Source organism: Vespa crabro, chromosome 17, assembly GCF_910589235.1.
Source record: "Vespa crabro chromosome 17, iyVesCrab1.2, whole genome shotgun sequence".
NCBI lineage: Eukaryota > Metazoa > Arthropoda > Insecta > Hymenoptera > Vespidae > Vespa > Vespa crabro.
Window position 1 is genome coordinate 2,393,814 of NC_060971.1, and position 21,472 is coordinate 2,415,285.

Here is a 21,472-nt window from a genome sequence, read left to right on the forward strand (position 1 = left end):
TTCTTTTTTTTCAAGCAGAAACGATCTATCAATCCGATCATCGAATAATATAAGATCACTTTGATTAATGAAATTTGCGATTATGGTGATTATAAAAAAAAGTGACAATAAAAAATTAAAAGTGCCAATTGTTGGCATTATATCGTATATTGTATAAATATTAAATGTAGGCCAGAAGGGCAGTCGTTCATTGTGGAATTAAGCACTTCCCATTGACTTGCCCGCCATACCATTGTTCCGTCATTATATCGGTTAATTAATTATTATTAAGCCGTGACGTAGTAATTGCCGGTACAAGAGTAGAAATCGTATATGAGTACAGGATACAACGGGAGAGAAGGGGTTAGGATCTATTTATAATGATTGTATGCAATCTATTAGCATTGGTCTATTCAAGGTCTTCCATTTGGTGGTATATGATAGTATTGCTCGTTATGAAAATTAATTGGAACAAAAAGTCTTTTCTTTTTTTTTTTCCTGGACTACATTTTAAATGAATTATGAAAGATTTCAAATGAAATCGAAACTTTTTGATCAGAATACGATCCGATCTGATCCGATGAAGGAATTATTATTTAAATATATTCATTAAAAAGATCTTTAAAAAGGCTATCATTTTATCTCTTTAAAATATCATAAGATAAGATAAACAATGAAACGTGTGAAACGCACGTGTTTACGTCAAGAAGGAAGCTATAACGATTAATCCTTAACGATTGACGGTATTTCTTTTTTCTTTTTTTTTTTTTTTTTGTAATATACTCACCTATAAAACGAACGATCATCGATTCAATTTAAAGGGAACATTCGACTCTTTATAGGATTAATATTTATTTACGTAAACACTTGAATAATTTTGTTGTTATTTATTTTCCGATTTATTCTATATTCATCGATATTTCAATACGAAATAAACGAGGAATGTATATTATTGTTTCATCATTATGATTAACGTGCAAGAAATATATTCATTCAAATGACACGTTTCTTAGTCGTGTTAATAATAATAATTTACAATGGAGTATTGTGCATTTTTGACAAATTTTAACGGTGACGATTATTCATCCGTACGAACATTACATTAACGTCGTTCTCACAGCCGCAGAGCATATTTAACTTACGATGCTTTTCTTCTCTGTATTTCCTTTTTTACTTTCTTCCTGGCAAAGATTAACGATTGTTTCATTTGTTTGTAATATTTATTTTCTTTTCTCTTTTCTTTCTATTTCTTTTTTTTTTCTTTTTCTTTACAAATCGTCGTCCTCCTCCTCCTCCTCCTCTTCCTCCTTTTTCTTTCTATATTTCCTCATCATTTCAATTTTCTTCAACTGGCCAGTTGGATAGATATTACGTAGACATTATATAAAAGAAAGCACTGAAAGCATTTTTTTCTTAGGCTTGTACATTTCTATTAAGCGTAAATCCGATAGAACATTAATTCCAATTTGATTCATATTATCGATCCTTTTGATTCTGACCACGTCGTCTACGTAAAAGTCAATGTTGGCAAAGACGATATTTTAAGGGTAGGAGAGATTTAAAAGAAGATCACGGTATTGCGGCTTTCACGAGTGAATATGTACCTTCTTCCCTACGAACGTATTCAATGGATTGGCAGTAATCTTATACGAGAGATTCGGGATTTCCTGGAATGATCGTAGTCGATGTACTATTCTGAAGTAGGGCTCCGTTCTCAGCATCCTTGCCGGTTCCATCGGTACAAGAGGCGAAGTCCTTGGACGCGCTCAAAAGATTTCGCCTTCTGGCTTCCTTTTTCTCACGTTCGATCTGAAAATGTGTTTTAACGTGATTAAAATTATTTTGTAATTTTCAAAAAGAGAGAGAGAGAGAGAGAGAGAGAGAGCGAAAGAGAAAGAGAATCGGAAACGAATCTACAAGATATTTCATAACTAACGATTCTATTGTATAATACACGAAAAAAAAAAATAAATAAATAAATAAAAAAATAAAATAAAATAAAATAAAATAAATTAAATCAAATTTGTCCATACGATTTATTTCTTTGTGAAATCATATTAAACATTGAAGTTTTGTATTTTAAAGGTGTTTTTAATAAAAAAAATAAAAAAATCATAAATAAAAACCAACCTTGAAAAAGAGTCGAAGATAATGGCACGGAAAGATGACGCATTTACCCTCTTCCTCCTCGGCGTCAATGTAAACACCACGAACGAGAATAGAATTACTGCAATTGAGTAATAGGAGAAAGACGAAGCAACCTACGGATGTTATCCAGCAGGAGAGTACTAAATTATTCGGCAGAAGCCATAGATCTAATAAGTTCCAAATACCGCGCCAAACATTGACGGTTCCTAGGAAACTAAGAAGGAGGAAGGCGTCGGCCGCTATCAGACGAGGGAGACCTTCCAAACGAGCGCAGACGTAGCGCATCAAGGGTTGTAAGCTAAACGTTACGACCACTATTATGTAGCCGATTGCCTATGAATTCGAATGATCATTTATATGTTATATGTAATAAATAATTCTTTAAAGAACAAAAATTACAGAAGAAAGTTATATAATTATGTAAATCATAATTTCTTTTTTCTTTTTTTTTCTTTTTCCGATTTGATAAATGACACATCGTAAAGATGCTAAGTCATTATTTAGTTATTTTTTAATTATTTGTTCTTTTTTCTTTTTTTGTTTTTTTGCTTTGTTTTGTTTTTTAATAAAAATTTCTACGTATACACTATATGCAATATCGTTGATACAAAGGGCAGGTCCCATCTCTTAATCATATTAAACATTTCCTTCGTTCTTAATCGTAAAGAAATAATCATATTTAAAGGAAAAAAAGAAAAAAAAAATTGATAAGATTATTTCAAGAAAATTGCACTATGTCCCAAGAAATATTCTTAACTTTACTATTAGATCTTATGTCTATACATACTTTTGTAATAATACGAATTTGCCGAATCGTATATACTACTGAATTTCTCTGATAGAAAAAAGAAAAGAAAAAGAAAAAGAAAAAGAAAAAAAAAGTCACAAGAAGGAACTCTGTTGACGATTATATTTTGCAAATCATTCAATTAATGCATATGTCCTGTTTTTATATTATCTTAATCAGGCCATTATTGAATAAAAGAGTCAACAAACAAAAAAGATAAAACAGTAGATTATCATTGTTAAATACTTCGTAGATTAGATTAGACAGATCTATTGCCATATCGTTATCTACTTAAAAATATTATTATTATTATTATTATTATTATTATTATTATTATTATTATTATTATTATTATTATTATTATTATTATTATTATTATATACATATATATATATGTGTATATATATATATATATATATATATATATATATATATACATATTATAAATGGAAAGATAAAAACGAATGTGACATTTCATGTTGCGTCAGTCTATGTATATTTCAATTATAGCTAATCATTGACTGATAATCTTTATAATATATATATATATATATATATATATATATATATATTATTTATATTATATAATATATATATATATATCTTATATCGATATCTATTTTTAGATAGATCCTATCTTCTGCAATTCTATATGATCGAATATATATTTCTATATATCTATATATATCTATATATTTGATCATATATAATTAATTGATTATCGAATTGGCAATACTTACGAGAGAACCTAAAGCAGAATGTTCCCGATTTTCTGGAAGAAGATAGAGATCAAAGAGGATCCAGACTCCTCTCCAGACAAATACGACCAGTGTACCGACGACACCAACACTAAACGCACAATCAAGTAAGTACAACGACCAGCCCCTCGTATTCTGTAACCACACAAATACATATTATATAGAAATTATCACATTGTTATGTAATATATTTAATTGCTATATCTGTTATATAAGATATTTAATTATTATTTATATATTTATATATATATATATACACGCTTAATTATTAAAATATTTAAAATATATAATACGTAATATATAATACGTAAAATATATAATATATAAAAATATATAATACAGAAATTAATAGGTGAATTTCAGCTAATAGATACTTGCAAAAAAAGAAAGGTACCATTCCTTTTTTTATGTAAAATTATTAACAATTAATATTATTAATAGACGCAAATAGTATGAAAAAGAGGAATAAAGATTACTATGACGTAAGATGTAATTATTAATGAATACATACGATAATTGAAATAAATTGAAATTTGTTAATGAGACGTACGATAAGCTCGTCTTAAAGATAAAATGCTAATGATTTTTTTTTTCTGTTTTTTTTTCTTTTTAATTTTTTGTTAACTCCGGCTGCTATTTATTGGATCAGTATTTCAAAAATTATTAATCAATATTTCTAATAAATAATTATTATTTGATACAAGTGGTCAGTATTATACCGATTAATAGAAAAACTATTAGTATTTTAATTAAAATATTTCTATAAATATAATAATTCTTTCGAAACTTTCACGTAATTATATTTCTATTTGACGCTTAATAATATTTATATTTATTATTTGTTTAACTTAATAAAATATCGATTAAATCAATAGAAACGCTTTTAAAAGGTGAAAATAAATGGATATGTTAGAGGAACAACACCCTGATTTGAGCAATCATTTTTCTTTTTCTTCTTTTTTCTATTTTTTTTTTTTTTTACTTTATCGTCGTTTTTGAAAGATAAATTCATTTGAAATTATGCACACGCTATAGGAGGAAGACAAGCTATATAAATTTGGGATTCGACGATAAAAAAAAATTATTGCAATAAATGGGAAGAAAGAGAAAAGAAAAGAAAAGAAAAGAAAAAAAAAAGAAAAGAAAAGAAAAGAAAAGAGAAAAAAAAGAAGAAGCAGAAATAAAAGATCATTTTTGAACAGATAATTCTGAATAGCTAAGCAAAGAAATACCTTTGCCGCTAGAAGTTCGTGAATTGTCTTGGGCTTCTTATATGGTGGGTCGCCATGAAAACCATTCGAATCAAGCGGCAGAAGGTCGAAGCGGAGAAAACTGAAAAAAAAAGAAAAAAAGCAAATCTTCGTAAGGAGATTTCTAAAAAGAGATTTCTGACACGTGCTGCTCAAATCAGTTTGCGCCCGATCGATAAAGAGAATATCGATAATGTTACTATAGAGAAGAAAAAGAAGAAGAAGAAGAAGAAGAAGAAGAAAATTATAGATAGAAACGAAAATTTGCTAAAGCTTACATTTGACAAAACGAACTTGAAATTTTCTTCGAGAGATTTCGAATAACGAAGCTATTGATTGGGCTACGTTAGAGAAAGAAGATGGAAGAATATATCGATCATTATCGTCCCTTTCAATTCAAATCATTGATCATTGTTGAACAATCGTCTCGTACGATTAAAAAAAAAACGATATATACTAATCGGACTTGTATATATCTATATACGTATATATGTGTATGTAAAATAATAATTTAATTATTGTATTATATAAGATAATTAGAATTCTCTTGGAAATCAAGTAGAAGGAAGATAATTGTATTCGATAGGATGTTCGAGACGTTGGAACAATAATTTCGTAAACGTCGACTGTAACTCTCGATGAAACTTAACTGACGTTGATCTCCAATTTAGCCATTAGCCAAATTGAATCGACTCCTATCTTGAAAAGAGTGAAATACTACTTGCCCGTAAAAAAAATCCCCGTTTCTCGGAGAACCACCATCTGATCTTTCATTTCTGATTCTCTTTTGATAGACAAATTTACTTTCTTTTTTCGTTTCTTAGTACAGAGGGATGGGGGGAGAGGGAAAAGATGGGAGGGGCGAAGGAAGGGAAGAAAGAGGAGAAGGAGAAACAAAGGAAAAAAGAAAAATGATGTTCGCGTACGGATTTAACAATTTTCAAAACGATCGTATTTTGATGTTAGATGCGAATGGATGAATGAACGATCGTAACTTATTAAATCCTTCCTATCGATGATAAAAGAAATTTATACGAGTAGATAGCGTAAATGCATTTACTTATGCTTGAACGTTATGCCTCTGCCTGTATGGATCATACAAGCGCAATACTGATCATGATCGGGGGAGATAGCCGGAAACTGTGCTTATGCGTGAACGATGTGGAACCTCAAGCGCTCGTAGGATATGCAAAAATTCAGCGTTCGCGATCATTTTTACGATAGTCGAAGAATTTTCTATAATTTTCATTGGGCACCATTAAAGCTATCCCAATGTATTACTTTAAATCAAAACATGATATTTTTTCATCACGTCGATATTTGCAATACGTTTGATTAATAATAAATGTAATATTATTTATCGATTGAAAGCTGATAAATAATATGACATTGTTTCGACTTGATCAATAATTTTATAGAGAAATAGATAGGGAAAGAGAGAGAGAGAGAGAGAGAAAATAAATGAATATAAGATCATTATGAATGATCGTATAAAGAATATTATGATGAAAAGGATATCTGAGTAAAAAATATCCGATAAATATTCATTAGAACTTTTTTTTTTTAGATTTCCCTTGCGCGTCATCGAATAACCAAAAGTCCGCTCGTTGAACTTTTAAAAAGTAATTGCTCATTGACAATGTTCATTGAACAAACGGACTGTTTATAAGATTGATAGCATGAAAGGGATATAATATGATTCGTATGCACTTTATTATACGAATTAAGATGATAATTTGTTTAATCATTGCGATTAAATAGAGAACAATATATGCCTATGTAACAATATAAGTATACGTAACTTATTTCATTTTATCACTTAGATAAAGCTTCGACGTCTTTGTAATTTATTAAGATCATTGAGAAAAAATTAATTAGCGTTAATATAATAATAATCCTCGATTCGTGGTATAACTGTCAATTTCAGCTGAAAGTATTTTGTTATATTCTTATCGGCACGTGTCACGTTGTACCGCGTTAAGTAAATCGCCCCTTGACGGGAGAGGGGCTCGGTTTAATTTCATCCGCTTTATTTTTTATTCGAAGATCGAACGTCAATCTAAAGTTTAAAGAATGATCGATCGACGATCAATCTTCAAACAACAGCTTAACTCTAAGTATAATATATTTATGCTTTCGTAAATCGAAAACAAAATAAAATGAAGGCATTGAAGGAAAAAAAATGTCGAGGGAAAAAAATTAACAAATGAAAAAGTCCGTCGGACAAAAAGAAAGTTGCGACAGTCATGTATGGAATTAATAATTCGTTTGTAAGATATTTTCAATGTATATTCTCGCGAGACATTGTTCTTTCGATTTTGCATTAATACAGCAATAAACGAAGCGCAATATCTTTAAAATAACATACAATATATTCCAATCTTAATGGATTTAAATAATAAAAATTGTATGAACATTAACGTCGCGATAAAATTGCAAAGAAATATTTATTCGGAGGCCGCAGGGCAACGGAAAAAAAAATCGTTTTGAAAGACGCTGTACTATATACTATTATAAAGGAAAAAAAAAAACAAGGAATAATAATAATAAAGAAGGAAACTTACGTTTACGCGAAACATAGTCTGCACTTCGAAGTATCCGGGACAGGAATCGAGGCTAAGGGAGAAGGGCGGCGCGGAAACATTTCTGATAGCACGCATAATCGCTAGGGCTAGAAGACTGACCGCAGTGGTTGCGAAGACGGTGCTAGGTATCAGTTCGGTATAAAAATCAAGGGCTTCCCAGGCGCCACGCCATGCATTCACACAACAAAAGCCAAAAACAGCTGTGTAAAATCTTGATCCCGCGTAATAGGACAATCTATGCTTGTCCGGATGTAAAAGATCATTTAGACGATGTTGGGTAATGCTAAAGACGAAAAGTCCGGTAAATCCTATTGTTACCGAGACAAAACTACTAAATACTGGATCGTCTTTATAGAGATAAGCGTCGCTTAGACCCCATGTACCTCTCCAATAACCAACCACAGCTGGTGCAGCTACTATCGCCGAAAATATTGTATCCAAGATCGTTAGGATCATATAATGAAGCCGACTCGATGATTGACTGTCCAATCCTCCCGTCATACCAACACCAGTACGTAATTCGACCATCCTCATCCAATCTTGATCGAGTCTAGTCGCGCTGTTTGTCATCGTGCATGATTTGTTCTTTTACTCTCTCGATCTGTCGCTAAACAACGAGGAGAATCCTCTTTCTCGTGATTACATCCAATCGACGATAGCTCATTATTCGTCGAAATGATCAATTCTTCTTTATTAAACCAATCATTCGTTAAAATTGTCCATTTGAGATTATCACGTTTATCTCTGTCTCCTCTGTTTCCTCTATTTCCTTTTTCTTCCACCGTTTTCCTTTTCCTCTATACAATCGACGATACGAAAATCATTTCAATCGTTTTTCCGAATAGATCTTGCCGTGATTGTACGCCAATGTATCACGCGATTCTCATCGATAATAATATAAACGTTTCTTGTGTCGTGTCCTCTAAACATTTTCACTCTATATCACCGTCTAATAAAGATCACTTTCTTCAATACCTCTGACACATCTAATTTTTCTCTTGCATCCCTTATAACCCCTTTATAAACCCTTTCTTCTACAAATCCTACGAGAATTTGTAGAAAATCTTGAAAGGGAATTTGCGAATTATTAGATTTGGATCGTCGTCTTTAAAAGTTGGGTGGGTGATGGTGAGTGAGCAAAGGGGGAGGGAGGAGGAGTGAGGTAGAGATAGAGAGAGAGAAAGAGAGAGAGAGAGAAAGAGGAAAAAAAGAAAATTTTACGAACGTTTGCAAATAAACCAACTTCGAAGCCGAGTACTTAAGTGTACAAGAGAAATTATGGTAGCACCAAAGATTATGATGACGATCGACCGATCGACAGGTCGGATAGCGGGTGAGTACTGACTTCTGTTTAGCCACCGCTATCTTTTATCAACCGTCGAGTACCAACACTCTCACATTATCGTAAATGACACTCTCGTGTGGACTACGACACGGAGAATAGTATAGTCCTCTCCTCTCCATCAACTTTACCGTCGAGGCACACCGACACCCCCCCACTCGTGTATCTGTTATGATCGTTCCATCTACGATACACTATCAAGAATTAGATCATTGTATGGATACGGCTGTTCCCAAAACGATGATGTTCAATGTTTTCGATCTTAGTTCAAAGAACGCAATTGCGTTTTCGCACTTAAGAACATTCGATATAGCATTCTAACAACTAGCCTGTATATACGTTTCTAACATGCATCATTGTATGAAGAGTTGCATATCATACGGGGCAGACACGTATAAAAAAAGAAATGTATATATATATATATGCCACATCTTTTTTCATAAGTATATTCCTTTTGTTAATATAATGTATTATATATATAATATAATATATATAATATAATATAAAATGTAATAATAACTTAATATATATTATATAAATATATATATTGTGGAATATATTATTATATTTATTATATGTATATAAAATATAATATATTATGTAAGACCGTTTTCCTTATCGTATATGTTATATGTTTATTTTATATTTACAACTTATCTATTTGCAAGTTATTTAAAATGTGTATGACGAATGTGTATACTTATAGTTTATATAATTACGAAATACTTCTATCATAAACATACATATATATATATATATATATATATATATATATATATATATATATATTAGCAAAGTACGAATATAAAAGTTTCATATATCCAATTATAGTTTGCGAAAATATATGTATAAAAATGATTTGGCGTATATATTATGTAAATATATAGGGTGTCCGAGAATAAGTAGGAAATATTTTAGGAATGATTTCAGCATATTTAAATAATAAAAAAAAAGTATATTTTATTTGTTTCGAATATTTTCTTTTTACTTTGTTTTCGAATTATAGTGAATTTGTAAGCGCAATAATTTTTTCTTTTTTTTGTTTAAATAAATAAAATTGAATCAAATGAGAAAGAAATATGAAAGCAATATTTGAAGATATATGAAAAGAATGAGATGATCATTGATAGTTCGCAGACTTGTATTGATATGTGAGATGGTCATTTCTTTGAAAATTTTTTATGAAAATAAGAGAATAACAGATTAGAGTTCTATTGAAAATTAAATATAATAATATAATTTAAGAAGAAAATCAAGTAAGATATATGTATGTTTATATCAACTTGTCTTTTTATTGTTTTAAATTGCTAAAAGCCATTCCTAAAATATTTCTCTCTTATCCTATGACAATTTAATTTGTTATATACAACGTGAATTGAATTTATCGTATTATTTAGGATAAAGGTTTTTTTTTTTTTTCTAAATCGAAATACGAACAAAATCAAAGAGAGAGAGAAAGAGAGGTAGAGAGAGACAGAGACAGAGAGAAAGAGTGAGAGGGGGAGGGGGTCAATAGAGGGAATGGAAAAATTTGAAAAATCAAGTGGCCAACTTGACGAAACCATGCTTGAGCCACCTTGAAGCTTCATCTTTTTTAACTAGAATTTCCTGTCGAACAAATTCCACGGGCTTTTGTCACGTCGAAGTTATCGCTAATCGTCAAGGCTTTTTGTCTGCCAATCAAGCTTCGATTACCACAATCTTCTCACCTTGGCTCGTCACTTTTTGACAAGCCGGCATGGTATGTCATTTTAGGCTGGACATATGACACCCAACTGACAAAATTTAATTGAAGCCATAACTGTTGGTTGAATAATAACAACAACGGCTTTGACTTCAATAAAATACTTAGCCTTTCATATAGTTAATTGGCAATTGTTTATCTATTATTTTTTAAAAGGACAAAATAATTTGCCCCTTAATCTTTCGTGAGATTGTCGCGCGAGTATGAAAGAGAAAGAAGAAAAAAGAAAAAAAGAAAAGAAAAAGAAAAAAGAAAGGAAAAAGAACGAAAAGAAAAGAAAAAAGAAAGGAAAAAGAACGAAAAGAAAAGAAAAAAGAAGAAGAAAATACTTATTTACTCGTCGTTAATCATTTAGAACAGAGAAATATTTTGATCCGATGGTTTATTCAAACGTTAGTTCTAATATTTAATATACACTGGCATATAACTTTATTGCACATTATTCAATTTGTCTTAATCTAGACTCGAGAAGAAACGAAAGTGTGTCATGACAAACGTTCGTGAAATCACGTCTCTCGTAGGATGTACATACTTTTGTGATACATTACACCTATATTATGTATAATATGTATATGATTTGTTCGATTGAACGATGTTTCTCTGAGAGATACCAAAAAAAGAAAAAAAAAAAAATATATGATTTACACTACAATTTTGATACAAGAAGAAAAAGAATCATGGTATCCATTAGAGAGAGAGAGAGAGAGAGAGAGAAAAAAAAGATTATATATCGATTTTCATTTTTATAACTCAGTAAAGATTATCAGCATAAAGACTGAAAAAAATGACGTTTACACGTACACTTCGTAATTGATTAAGAACGTGATTCAAAATTTTTCTTGATAAACTTTTTTTTTCCTTTTATATATAATTTCAATTAATTGCGAAATATTTGCTTTTACATCTATATATGGATACATTCTGTATAAAGGAAACAGATCTGCACATCATACTCTTTAGAAATACGCAACTTCATCGCGTTCGTCATAACAAAACTTAACATAATCAATTAAATCTACAAAAGTGCAAACAAAGTAGTGAACGGTCAATAAAGTCTTTTTTCCAAGAAAAATTACGCGTTCATCGTCAATTATCGCGGTACTTTGTATTTTTTTTCGAAAATACCATCCCTCTCAATCTTATCACTCAGTTATTTATATTGTTTATATTGTTTATATTGCTGTCGTATCATCTTACAAGAACGGAATTTCCATTCATATCGAGAAATGATTATTACGCAAGTCTATAGGGGGGGTAGAAAAAAAAGAAAAAAGAAGAAATGAGGAAACAAGAAAAGGGGGAAAAAAGGAAATTAAAAAAAAAAAAAAAGAACCGGGAAAAAATCTTTTAGATTACAACATTTTTTATAAAGTAATCCAAGTATCAGCCAATGATTCATTTTAGTTTTATAAATATATCATATCGTATATGATTTAATAATTCGTAAAAGTTTTATAAATATATAAGATTTCATTCTGATTAAAAGATTTAATGCGCGTGATAATGCATTACATAATATCTATGTTACTTTCCTTATTGATTGATACATATATGCTAATTTTTTGTACTCACTCGTTTGAATGAAGTTGGAAATAGAAAGAGACGATTATAGCTGTCGATATTTATATAAAACGGCGGGTGCTAATAAGTTTCATATACATCGAAGCCCTTACAAGACGCTTATAAATAATGTCGTTAAATATGCATTTATTCTGTAACATAAAACAAAAACAAAAAAAAAATGAAAAAGGAAAATAATCTTGTGTTTATTTATATTTCAAGATAGATGACTTAAATTTATTATAATATTAATCAAAATTATTTAAATTTGTTATAATATTAATCAAAAGCACTGTAATAATTAATAACAAACGCGATTATTTTTATTCCACTGAGTTAAATAAAATAATTTTTTTTTTCTGTTTTGTTCAATACTTTTTCAGTATAACGATTATTAAATTTTCATATTTTTTTGTGCTAAAATATATACATATATATATATATATATACATCATATTTTATTGTCTCATCACTAAATCATTTTGAAAAGTATCATTTCCTTGACTAATATACTGCAATGTTCTAACAGATAATAAAACTTTTATATAACTTATTCCTATCTTTTATTCTCAAGTATATACATATATATATGTGGGTACATACGCGTACACACAATATATATTGCACTTGATTATTATATGACTGTATTATAATATAACGTTATTATGCATACATGTTTTCAATTACAAGAATATTATAGAGAAAAATAAAAGATATCAATTTTCTATATGAAAATGATTATAATAATAAATTTATCATAATCTATCTATATTGCATATATATGCAAATATTCGTCGAGTATGATAAAACTATACTTCCAATGTATTATGCAGACTATTCCAAATACGAAAATATAAATGATTGTATATATTTAGCATAGTATTTGATTTAACAAATTACTCTTTTTTATCTTGTCATTCACATAGTCGTAAAAGTGATATTTCGTCACCGCAAAGATCGTGTGAAACAGTATATTGAATATGAAATCGTTGATTTGTATTCAAATTGATTGTTAAAATAAAAGTTATTCGATAATACAAAATTAATATACATATTTATCAGAATATTTTTATGTGTTTTGTGAGTAACTATTTTTAAAACAAAATTTCTTTGTCTTTTTTTTTTTCTTTTTTACTTTTTCTTATTAAATTTATTTATTTTATTATCTTTAAGTAAAATAAAAAAAATTTGCATGAATAAAACGAATAGAATAGAACTTTGTTAAACCTAATAACTTGTAATTTTCATTTTTACATCTTATTATAAAAATCCAGTAGCTCCCATATTCCTCTCCAAAAATCAATTATCGACGCTTCAAGTGTAATTGTGCAAATCGTTACATCGATTAAAGTCAAAGTGTCATTCGTGTTAAAAATGTGTAACTTTGAAAAAAAAAAAAAGGAAGAAATATATTATCTTTTAAATCAGCTAAATTTACATTCTAATGATATATTTTTTACATTTTAAATAGATTAACATTAAAACTGTTAAACCCGTCAAAATAACGGATCTTATGAATTATTAGAGTAATATTAATTGAAAACTGTTTTTTTCTTTACTTATTATTATAAAATTAAATAAAATGAAAATATGTAATAACGATAGAATGAAGTATTTCCTTTTATTTTTTCTTATTTTTTTTTTAAGTATCCATCACATTGACAAGTTTGTTAAAGATATATCGATAGTGATTGTTAAAAATAGATAGATAATTATATTTTACTTCGAATTTTTCATTTTTTAAATGATTGTTTGAATCATCGTTTAGTATCACTTCGTTATGTCATTGCTACTTATGATACCATTCAAGTATTTCTTTTTATTATCTTCATCCATTGTTTTAAAATTCATTGACGCCATATTTATCAATCTTCTCTGATAATTTTGAAGCTAAAGAATTCCCAGACGTAAATTTTTCATCATTACGATTATCCGTAAATTCACTCTATTTCGATGTATGCTCAATATCAAAATTATTCAATGACATATTCTAATTTTTTTCCCCTATTCATTACTATATTTTAAAGAAACGCAATGTCTTACGAGATATCTTTTCTCATACTGACTCGAAAAATATAATGTACTCAAAAATTATGTAATATTTTATTATCACTTTTTCTTATAATCTCTACTTCGTATCAATAAATATCGTCATTTCAAAAGTAAGGATTATTTCTTTTTCCATTTCTATATATACAATTGCCTGAAAAAAAAAAGAGAAAAATGATAATTTGTAAAACTAAAGGTATCACATTTATTATTTGACAAATTACAAATATTTTAAGAGGTGCAATTTTTATTGATAGTAAAAGAGATAATAAAATTATTCAGTTTAAAATTATTATATATATACATATATATTGATTATATGTATATATATATATATATATTGTAATTTTTATAATTATAAATGATTAATAAATATATAACATATAATAAGAAATAAATAATAGATAGATATAATAGTTATCATTTTTTAATTATTGATAACTTACAATGTCTCGCTATATTAATTTTATCTGGTAAGTGTAATAATTATATTTATCATTTATTTCTATTATTTTTATAGATATATCGCGAACATAAGCATAATACAATAACTTCCGTATAGCGATAAAATTTTATCTAATGATAAATCATTAATCTAGAAAATATTTTAAATGAAATCTTTCAAATGATTCCTACATATTATAAATAATATTTAAATTTTCATATTTCTTTTGTTTAAATATAATAAATTGAAAACATATTACATATTATTTATCTTTCATCATTGATCAAAAATTTAGATTTTTGTTATACTTTAATTTTAAATTAATATTAAAAATGACATCGAACCAGAACTATACGATATCAAGATCATTCTGTTTTTTATTATCTTTGTATTGGAATGACGCGCCATCTGGTGTATAAAAAAATAAATATACTTTTATAAATGGATGCCATATTATTTTGATTTGACTTAAAAATATTACTATCTAAAGATTTAATAAATTTTTTTAATTAAAATCCACTTTCTTTAATGGAAATCCTCATATTGCTCGTTATTACGCAAATGTACGCAAATGCAATAGCCAATCGTATTTTGCTAAAAAAAAAAAAAAAAAAAAAAAAAAAAGAAAAGGAAAAGAGAGGCAATGATATACCATTGTCTTTTGCTTCTTTTTTTTCTAGAGTTTTATAATTCTACATTTAGTTATAGGTTCAATAGATTTTATATATATATTAATTTTTTTGTCGATGAAACTAACATAATACAGTGTGAATGAAGCTTAAAGAAACTAAGCGCGACAGCAGACAATACGAAAAAAAAATCTAGTCAGTAGTACTATGACGTGATGACATTTGAAAGTTTGGTTGATCATTAAATTGTCATTGAACACCGTTGATCGTTGAATAATATTCATATTATTTCAATTTTAAATTGCTTTTGATTGTATCAAACTAATTCACGTCCTAATGCATTATACTTGACTCATAAAACGACATTGATAATGACAGTAACAATCGTCATTATGTATTAATATTATTAAATTCAATGCTATGTTTAAATTAATGCTTTTTTTATAATCATACAATGCATCCAAGTGATTAAGAAAAAAATTATACATGACTTCTGCCGAATATTTTATCAGTTTGATAACAGTGGCAAGTGCAAAAAAATTAGCTACAGCACTTGTCGTTTGTTTTATACTTTACCATGGCGTTATGCATCTTATTTACGGTAATATCTTTATTCACTTTATTATTATTCTATTTTAAAGATATATGTTTAAAAGAGATATATATATTTTTTTTAAATATATTAGAAATATAGCCATCAAAAATTTCATTATTTTATATCCTTTATGGAAGTGTCTTTGAAAATAAATATTTTATCTTTCTGTCCTTAAGGTAGCGATTCCTGTAGATGGTTACTAACAGAAGGAAGATATAAAGGAGACAAAGAATGGCAACCTTATGGTTGTATGATGCATCATTATACACAAACGTAAGAATGTAATATCTATTATTGTTTTATATTTCTAATTATATATTAATGAAAATATATAATTTTTGTAGAGATAGTAGGAGATGCATGAGATATTTGGCTTTTATGGGTCATCACAATCATTTTGTATTTACCGGTGATGCTAGAATAAGGCAAATTTATAAATCTTTTGTATCCCAATTCGTAGTCGATGGAAAAGCATCTGATCTCACTGAATTACCAGAAAATTCAGATTTAAGTTTTAACGATGCACAATTAAAATTACACATGCAGTTCCTATGGAGACCCAAGTTGGATAATACTATGATAGAAGACTTCAGACATTGGATGGTATAACGTGTATATATTACAATATGTCCATGATTAGAAATATTTAAATAGTATCATATACTGATCATATACTCTTACAGAATGGTGAAACGCCTAGTTTAATTATTGCAGGCTGTGCAGCTGCTGATATTCTTGCAAATAATATTAGTGAAACACAATTATACTCGGATTATAGTATGGGTCTTGTGAGACTAGTACAGCCAGCAGATATCTTAGCTAAGAAAGAATCACAAGTATTATGGATGATGCAAGATCCTGTGGTAAAAGAAAGATTGCCAGCTCAATTATCAGTGATAGATAATACACAAATTAATTTGTGTAATAAAGCAGCTATAGAAGTAAGAAATTTTGAAAATTATAAATATAATATTAAATATTTTACCATTGCTGACAATCCATTATATATTTTGTAGATTTTATCTCATAGTAATGTACGCATATGGGAGAGTAGTAGACTTGTTGGGGCAGGTGTATTGGAACAAAGTCCAGATGGATACTTAGCTAGTCCATTATCATTACGTCATAAAGTTCAAATATTATTGAACACGTATTGTAACAATCATATGAATTTTGATGATGGCAGTTGTTGTAGCTATCCAGAATCAGCTACGACTTTGCAATTATTGACTTTGTCCATTCTAGCACTATGGTAAGTATTAATATTTTCCTCGTATTTTTACACCGTATAACTTAAAATCTGTTATAGTATAATAATTGGTGGGAGTGTTTGGTTATACAGAAGATTCTGCCAACATCGATCAGAAGTTTCATACATTAGTGTAGATACAGAGGAAACCAAAGATACGGAACAAACAGAATCTTCTGATGTACAAATAGAGCAACCTCAAGTGCAAGACTTTTATAGCTTAAGCACATCTTTGGCTATTTTATCTATTATATTAGCATACTTTTATTTGTGTGACAGGTATATTTATAATTATATAATGTTTTTATTTAGACTTAATTTTAAAACTGTTCTCTTTTATTTTCTTTTTTTACATTATATTCAGAACAAATTTCTTCATGAAGGAGAATAAATACTACAGTGAATTTAGCTTTTGGCTCCCTCTTGGATATATCTTAGCTCTTGGATTATTTTTTACCGAGCATTGTGAAAGGGGACCAAATGCATTAAATAGGGAGCAAACGGATGAATGGAGAGGTTTAATGCAAGCAGTAGTGCTTATATATCATGTTACTGGTGCCAAAAACGTTTTACCAATTTATATGTACTTAAGATTAATTAATTCTGCATATTTATTTCTTTCTGGATATGGACATTTTTGTTATTTTTGGCAAACGGGTGATGTTTCTCTCATCAGATTTGCCAAGGTAAATAAATACTTTTAATTACAATCTATATTATATATATTATTCATTATGTATATCAAAGAAAATAATTTCTGACACTGATTATTTATTTATTTTTTTTTTTTTTCAGGTCATGTTCAGATATAATTTATTAACTGTAACATTATGTCTATGTATGAATAGACCTTATCAATTTTATCATTTTGTACCATTGGTTTCATTTTGGTTTTTGGTTATTTATTTTTTGGCATGGCTACCTCCTAGAGTATATTCTGGAAGTTTGGCCGAATATGGTCCAAGAACATTACTTTATCTTGCCTTAAAATTATTGGGTTTAGTATCAATAATTACCGTATTATATATGTCAGAGGTAAGAATGCATTTTACTTTAAAAGTTTTATATGATTAATTTAAATTTAATTATACAATATATTGTTAAAGAGATATTCCTTATATATAATTACTATTGTAACTTCAGGTGTTTTTTGAGAAAGTATTTGTTACACGACCTTGGAAAGCATTATTCGTTACGACTGACGATGATATACGAGAATGGTGGTCGAGATGGCGAGTCGATAGATATAGTGTTGTATGGGGTGTTACATTTGGTGCTGCTCTTGTAGCTTTACAAAGAATAGATCATATACCAGGAACAGCATTATCCTCAGTATTGGCACTGATTTCTTTAGTAGCTTACACTACTTTTACAATATTATGCTATTCAGTATCTGAGTGCGAAGAAATACATTCTTATGTGGCCTTTATACCTGTAATATCACATATACTTTAAATTTCTTTAATTATAATCTTATCTATTGTTCATATACATTTCTATACATATTAATTTTATTTATAGATTGTAGGCTATATTGTACTTCGAAATGCTTCACTAGCACTACGTGGAAAACATTCCGTCCTACTAGCTGGATTGGGTAGGATTAGCTTGGAAACATTAGTTGGTCAAGGTCACATATGGTTAGCTGCAGATTCACATGGTGTATTAGTATTACTACCTAGGTTTCCAGTATTAAATCTTTTAATTACATCATTTATCTTCATATGTGCAAGTCATGAAGTAAGTAAAAAATTTCTTTTCTATATTAGTATTTCTACATGTGTTACAGAATTTATTATACCTTATCTTTACTATTGACAGATACATAGATTAACAATTATGTTGGTACCATATGCGGTTCCAAATGACTGGAGATTAGTAGCTCGGAACTTATTATTATTTATTGCTGTATTAGTACCTATTGGAATACACGATGGAATGTTCTGAATGCAATACATTTTACTTTCCATGAACATTTCGAATTATTCAGTATCTGAGTACAAATTCGAATCTTAAACAATGGGTAATACATAGTTAATTTATCTATTTAAAATATTACATTATGATATAATGTATTATGTAAAACATTTCAACTGCTATATTTTAAGAGAGAGAGAGAGAGAGAGAGAAAAAAAAAAGAAACAGAGGAATTTGGAAAGAAACAAATTATTTAATTTATTCACACTTTTATTTATGTGTAATTTCCATATATAAACTTTTTTATATGATTTCTTTTATTTTTTACATAATTCGAAAATTTTTGTTATATATTGTATTACTTCTTTATCGAAGTTAGTAAAGTATTCTTAAATAAGTGTCGAATAAAGTTAATTATCAAATCATAATAAATAAGAAAAAACATATGAGAACTTATCATTTTTTGTGTAAAATCTCATTTCGTGATTTTTTCTTCTTTTTCTTTCTTTTTTTTTCCATTTTGCCCATATATAAAAAGCCTTGTATTTTAATTTTGATATGGAAGAAAAAATATAAAATTAAAAGAATTTATTTGTAATAATGTTATATGAAATGGTATTGAACAAGTATAACCATTTATTGTGAAGTAAACATTTATGCATTCCATTTTTGTTAATCGACTTATGAAATCTTAAATTATGCTATTGAAATTAAAATATATAATATTCCATTTAAAAATACCAAAAAAGAAATTTTTAAATTTCGTTTATAAAAGATAAAAAAATAAATAATCTTTCTACTCTTATCAAATTGTATACCTAGAAATTATGAGAACATGTTCTCGTGATATGTTTACTCTTGTTGATTACGATTTAGATATATTACTTTGAATGACACTTATCTAGAAAATCTTATACATCAATTTAAGATAAGATAATACAATACTAGTCCTATTGTCAAACTCATTATGGAAACTTATTATGCAATGTTATCACTTCAATAGAGACATTTCTAACTAAAACATTTTTTTTTTCTTTTTTTACATTTGCCACAATATTCTATGTGTAAAACAATTATTAAAATTATTTACAAATCAATTATGTTAAAATTTTATGTTGTCATGTTTTACATGACTCGTATAAATGTCATAACCAAGGGATATAATATTATCATATAAAACTCTGTATTTAGTTGGAAGAAAATAGAAGTTAATGATCTGTGCTGGTGGCCATATTACCCATTCCGCTAAATACAATCTATGTGCCTTATTTACTACCTCATTTTTTAATTCTGACAAATTGCTTCTTTCTAATAATGCTAATGTTAAAAAAAACATGCTTATACAAAGTGGTGAACAAACAAACTGATCAATAATTACTTTTTTCAGTACAATTTTACTAGTGCGTCCAGATAACTTGGAATCCAAGTATCTGTACCAATAATGGCAAACTATACCAATGGACATGCCACTCACGGCCATATTCCTTGTTCTGCTTGGACTCCATTTTTCCCATTCACCCTAAAAGTAAAGTATAAGCTCTGTGTAAAATAAAATTCAAAACTCTTAGGTGATTGTATCAAATGTAGTAAACCTTTATTATTTCATAGTGTTGTTCTATGATATCTCCTACAGCTGAAAGAGAGATTGATATGGCTACATTGGTGTATAATAAATTTTTCGATGAAAATAATTGTTCTTTTATAGCGTTTACTTTATAGAGCCATACGGCTCCTCTCACAATGTTCAGTTTCTGGAATCATTGAATCTTTAAATTTCTAAGATTCATTCAAGATGGATTTTTAATGATTCTTATATTTGTACATACCATTTTTCAATGAGAATTAAATCTCATAATGAGTATAGGATTTGTAGTAACAAAAGAAATCATTGTCTAGATTACAATTTGTAGGTTAAATTATAAATCGAAATACAAATAATGCTCCATTTCTTCTTACGTATAATAAATAAATATTACAATTTAAATAAAATTTGTGAAAGATATTATTACTAGAAAATAAAATTAACTTCTCGAATGTAACTACTGACACGTGACAGTGTCGTAATAAAAGATATAATAAAAGACATTGCGTTTATTTTACGATATATCATTCACGTGATAAGAAAAGTTATGTAGGTATTATAAAACTTAAAAGAGTAGTTTATTTATACAACAATTTTATTACTTTTATAGAATAATCACACACATCCAATTAACAACGAATTGATCAAATCGAACAATGAAATTAACTTGCTGTATTTCCTGTTCCTCCGTAGTAACGACAATTATTAGAAGTTTGCGATATTTGATCGAAAATATCTGCTATATTGACGCACAATACAAAGAGTGCAACGATGTACGATCGAACACATAATTAAAAAAAAGAAATAATTGAGTTGAGAAAACGTTTATAAATTAATTCTTTTGTACGAGATA

General features: G+C 28.1%; 3 protein-coding genes across 5 annotated transcripts; 1 reads left to right on the top strand and 2 right to left on the bottom strand.

Annotated features, from left to right (window-relative positions):
• Positions 1-851: 851 nt before the first annotated feature.
• LOC124430039 lies at positions 852-8,920 on the bottom strand. Its single transcript, XM_046976042.1, has 5 exons — positions 7,487-8,920; positions 3,655-3,807; positions 2,110-2,460; positions 1,584-1,788; positions 852-1,375 (listed from the first exon to the last, which is right to left on the bottom strand). The coding sequence occupies exons 1-4, from the start codon at positions 8,075-8,077 to the stop codon at positions 1,624-1,626; spliced, it is 1,260 nt and encodes a 419-aa protein (XP_046831998.1). The 5' UTR covers positions 8,078-8,920; the 3' UTR covers positions 852-1,375; positions 1,584-1,623.
• Positions 8,921-15,392: 6,472 nt separating this feature from the next.
• On the top strand, positions 15,393-20,728 carry LOC124430044 (N-acetylneuraminate 9-O-acetyltransferase). Of its 2 annotated transcripts, XM_046976056.1 has the most exons (12): positions 15,393-15,877; positions 16,048-16,144; positions 16,216-16,474; positions 16,555-16,812; positions 16,888-17,123; positions 17,181-17,399; positions 17,485-17,806; positions 17,916-18,155; positions 18,264-18,554; positions 18,642-18,860; positions 18,942-19,143; positions 20,425-20,728. In XM_046976056.1, exons 1-11 carry the CDS (start codon positions 15,763-15,765, stop codon positions 19,065-19,067), a joined length of 2,382 nt encoding a protein of 793 aa, XP_046832012.1. In that variant the 5' UTR covers positions 15,393-15,762; the 3' UTR covers positions 19,068-19,143; positions 20,425-20,728. The 2 variants fall into 2 exon arrangements, with proteins under 2 accessions (XP_046832012.1, XP_046832013.1); XM_046976057.1 differs by lacking the exon at positions 15,393-15,877 and having other exon boundaries at positions 16,332-16,474.
• On the bottom strand, positions 18,414-21,215 carry LOC124430046 (mpv17-like protein 2). Of its 2 annotated transcripts, XM_046976062.1 has the most exons (4): positions 20,864-21,215; positions 20,630-20,788; positions 20,416-20,556; positions 18,414-18,552 (listed from the first exon to the last, which is right to left on the bottom strand). In XM_046976062.1, exons 1-4 carry the CDS (start codon positions 20,864-20,866, stop codon positions 18,547-18,549), a joined length of 309 nt encoding a protein of 102 aa, XP_046832018.1. In that variant the 5' UTR covers positions 20,867-21,215; the 3' UTR covers positions 18,414-18,546. The 2 variants fall into 2 exon arrangements, with proteins under 2 accessions (XP_046832018.1, XP_046832017.1); XM_046976061.1 differs by lacking the exon at positions 18,414-18,552 and having other exon boundaries at positions 19,349-20,556.
• Positions 21,216-21,472: the final 257 nt, after the last annotated feature.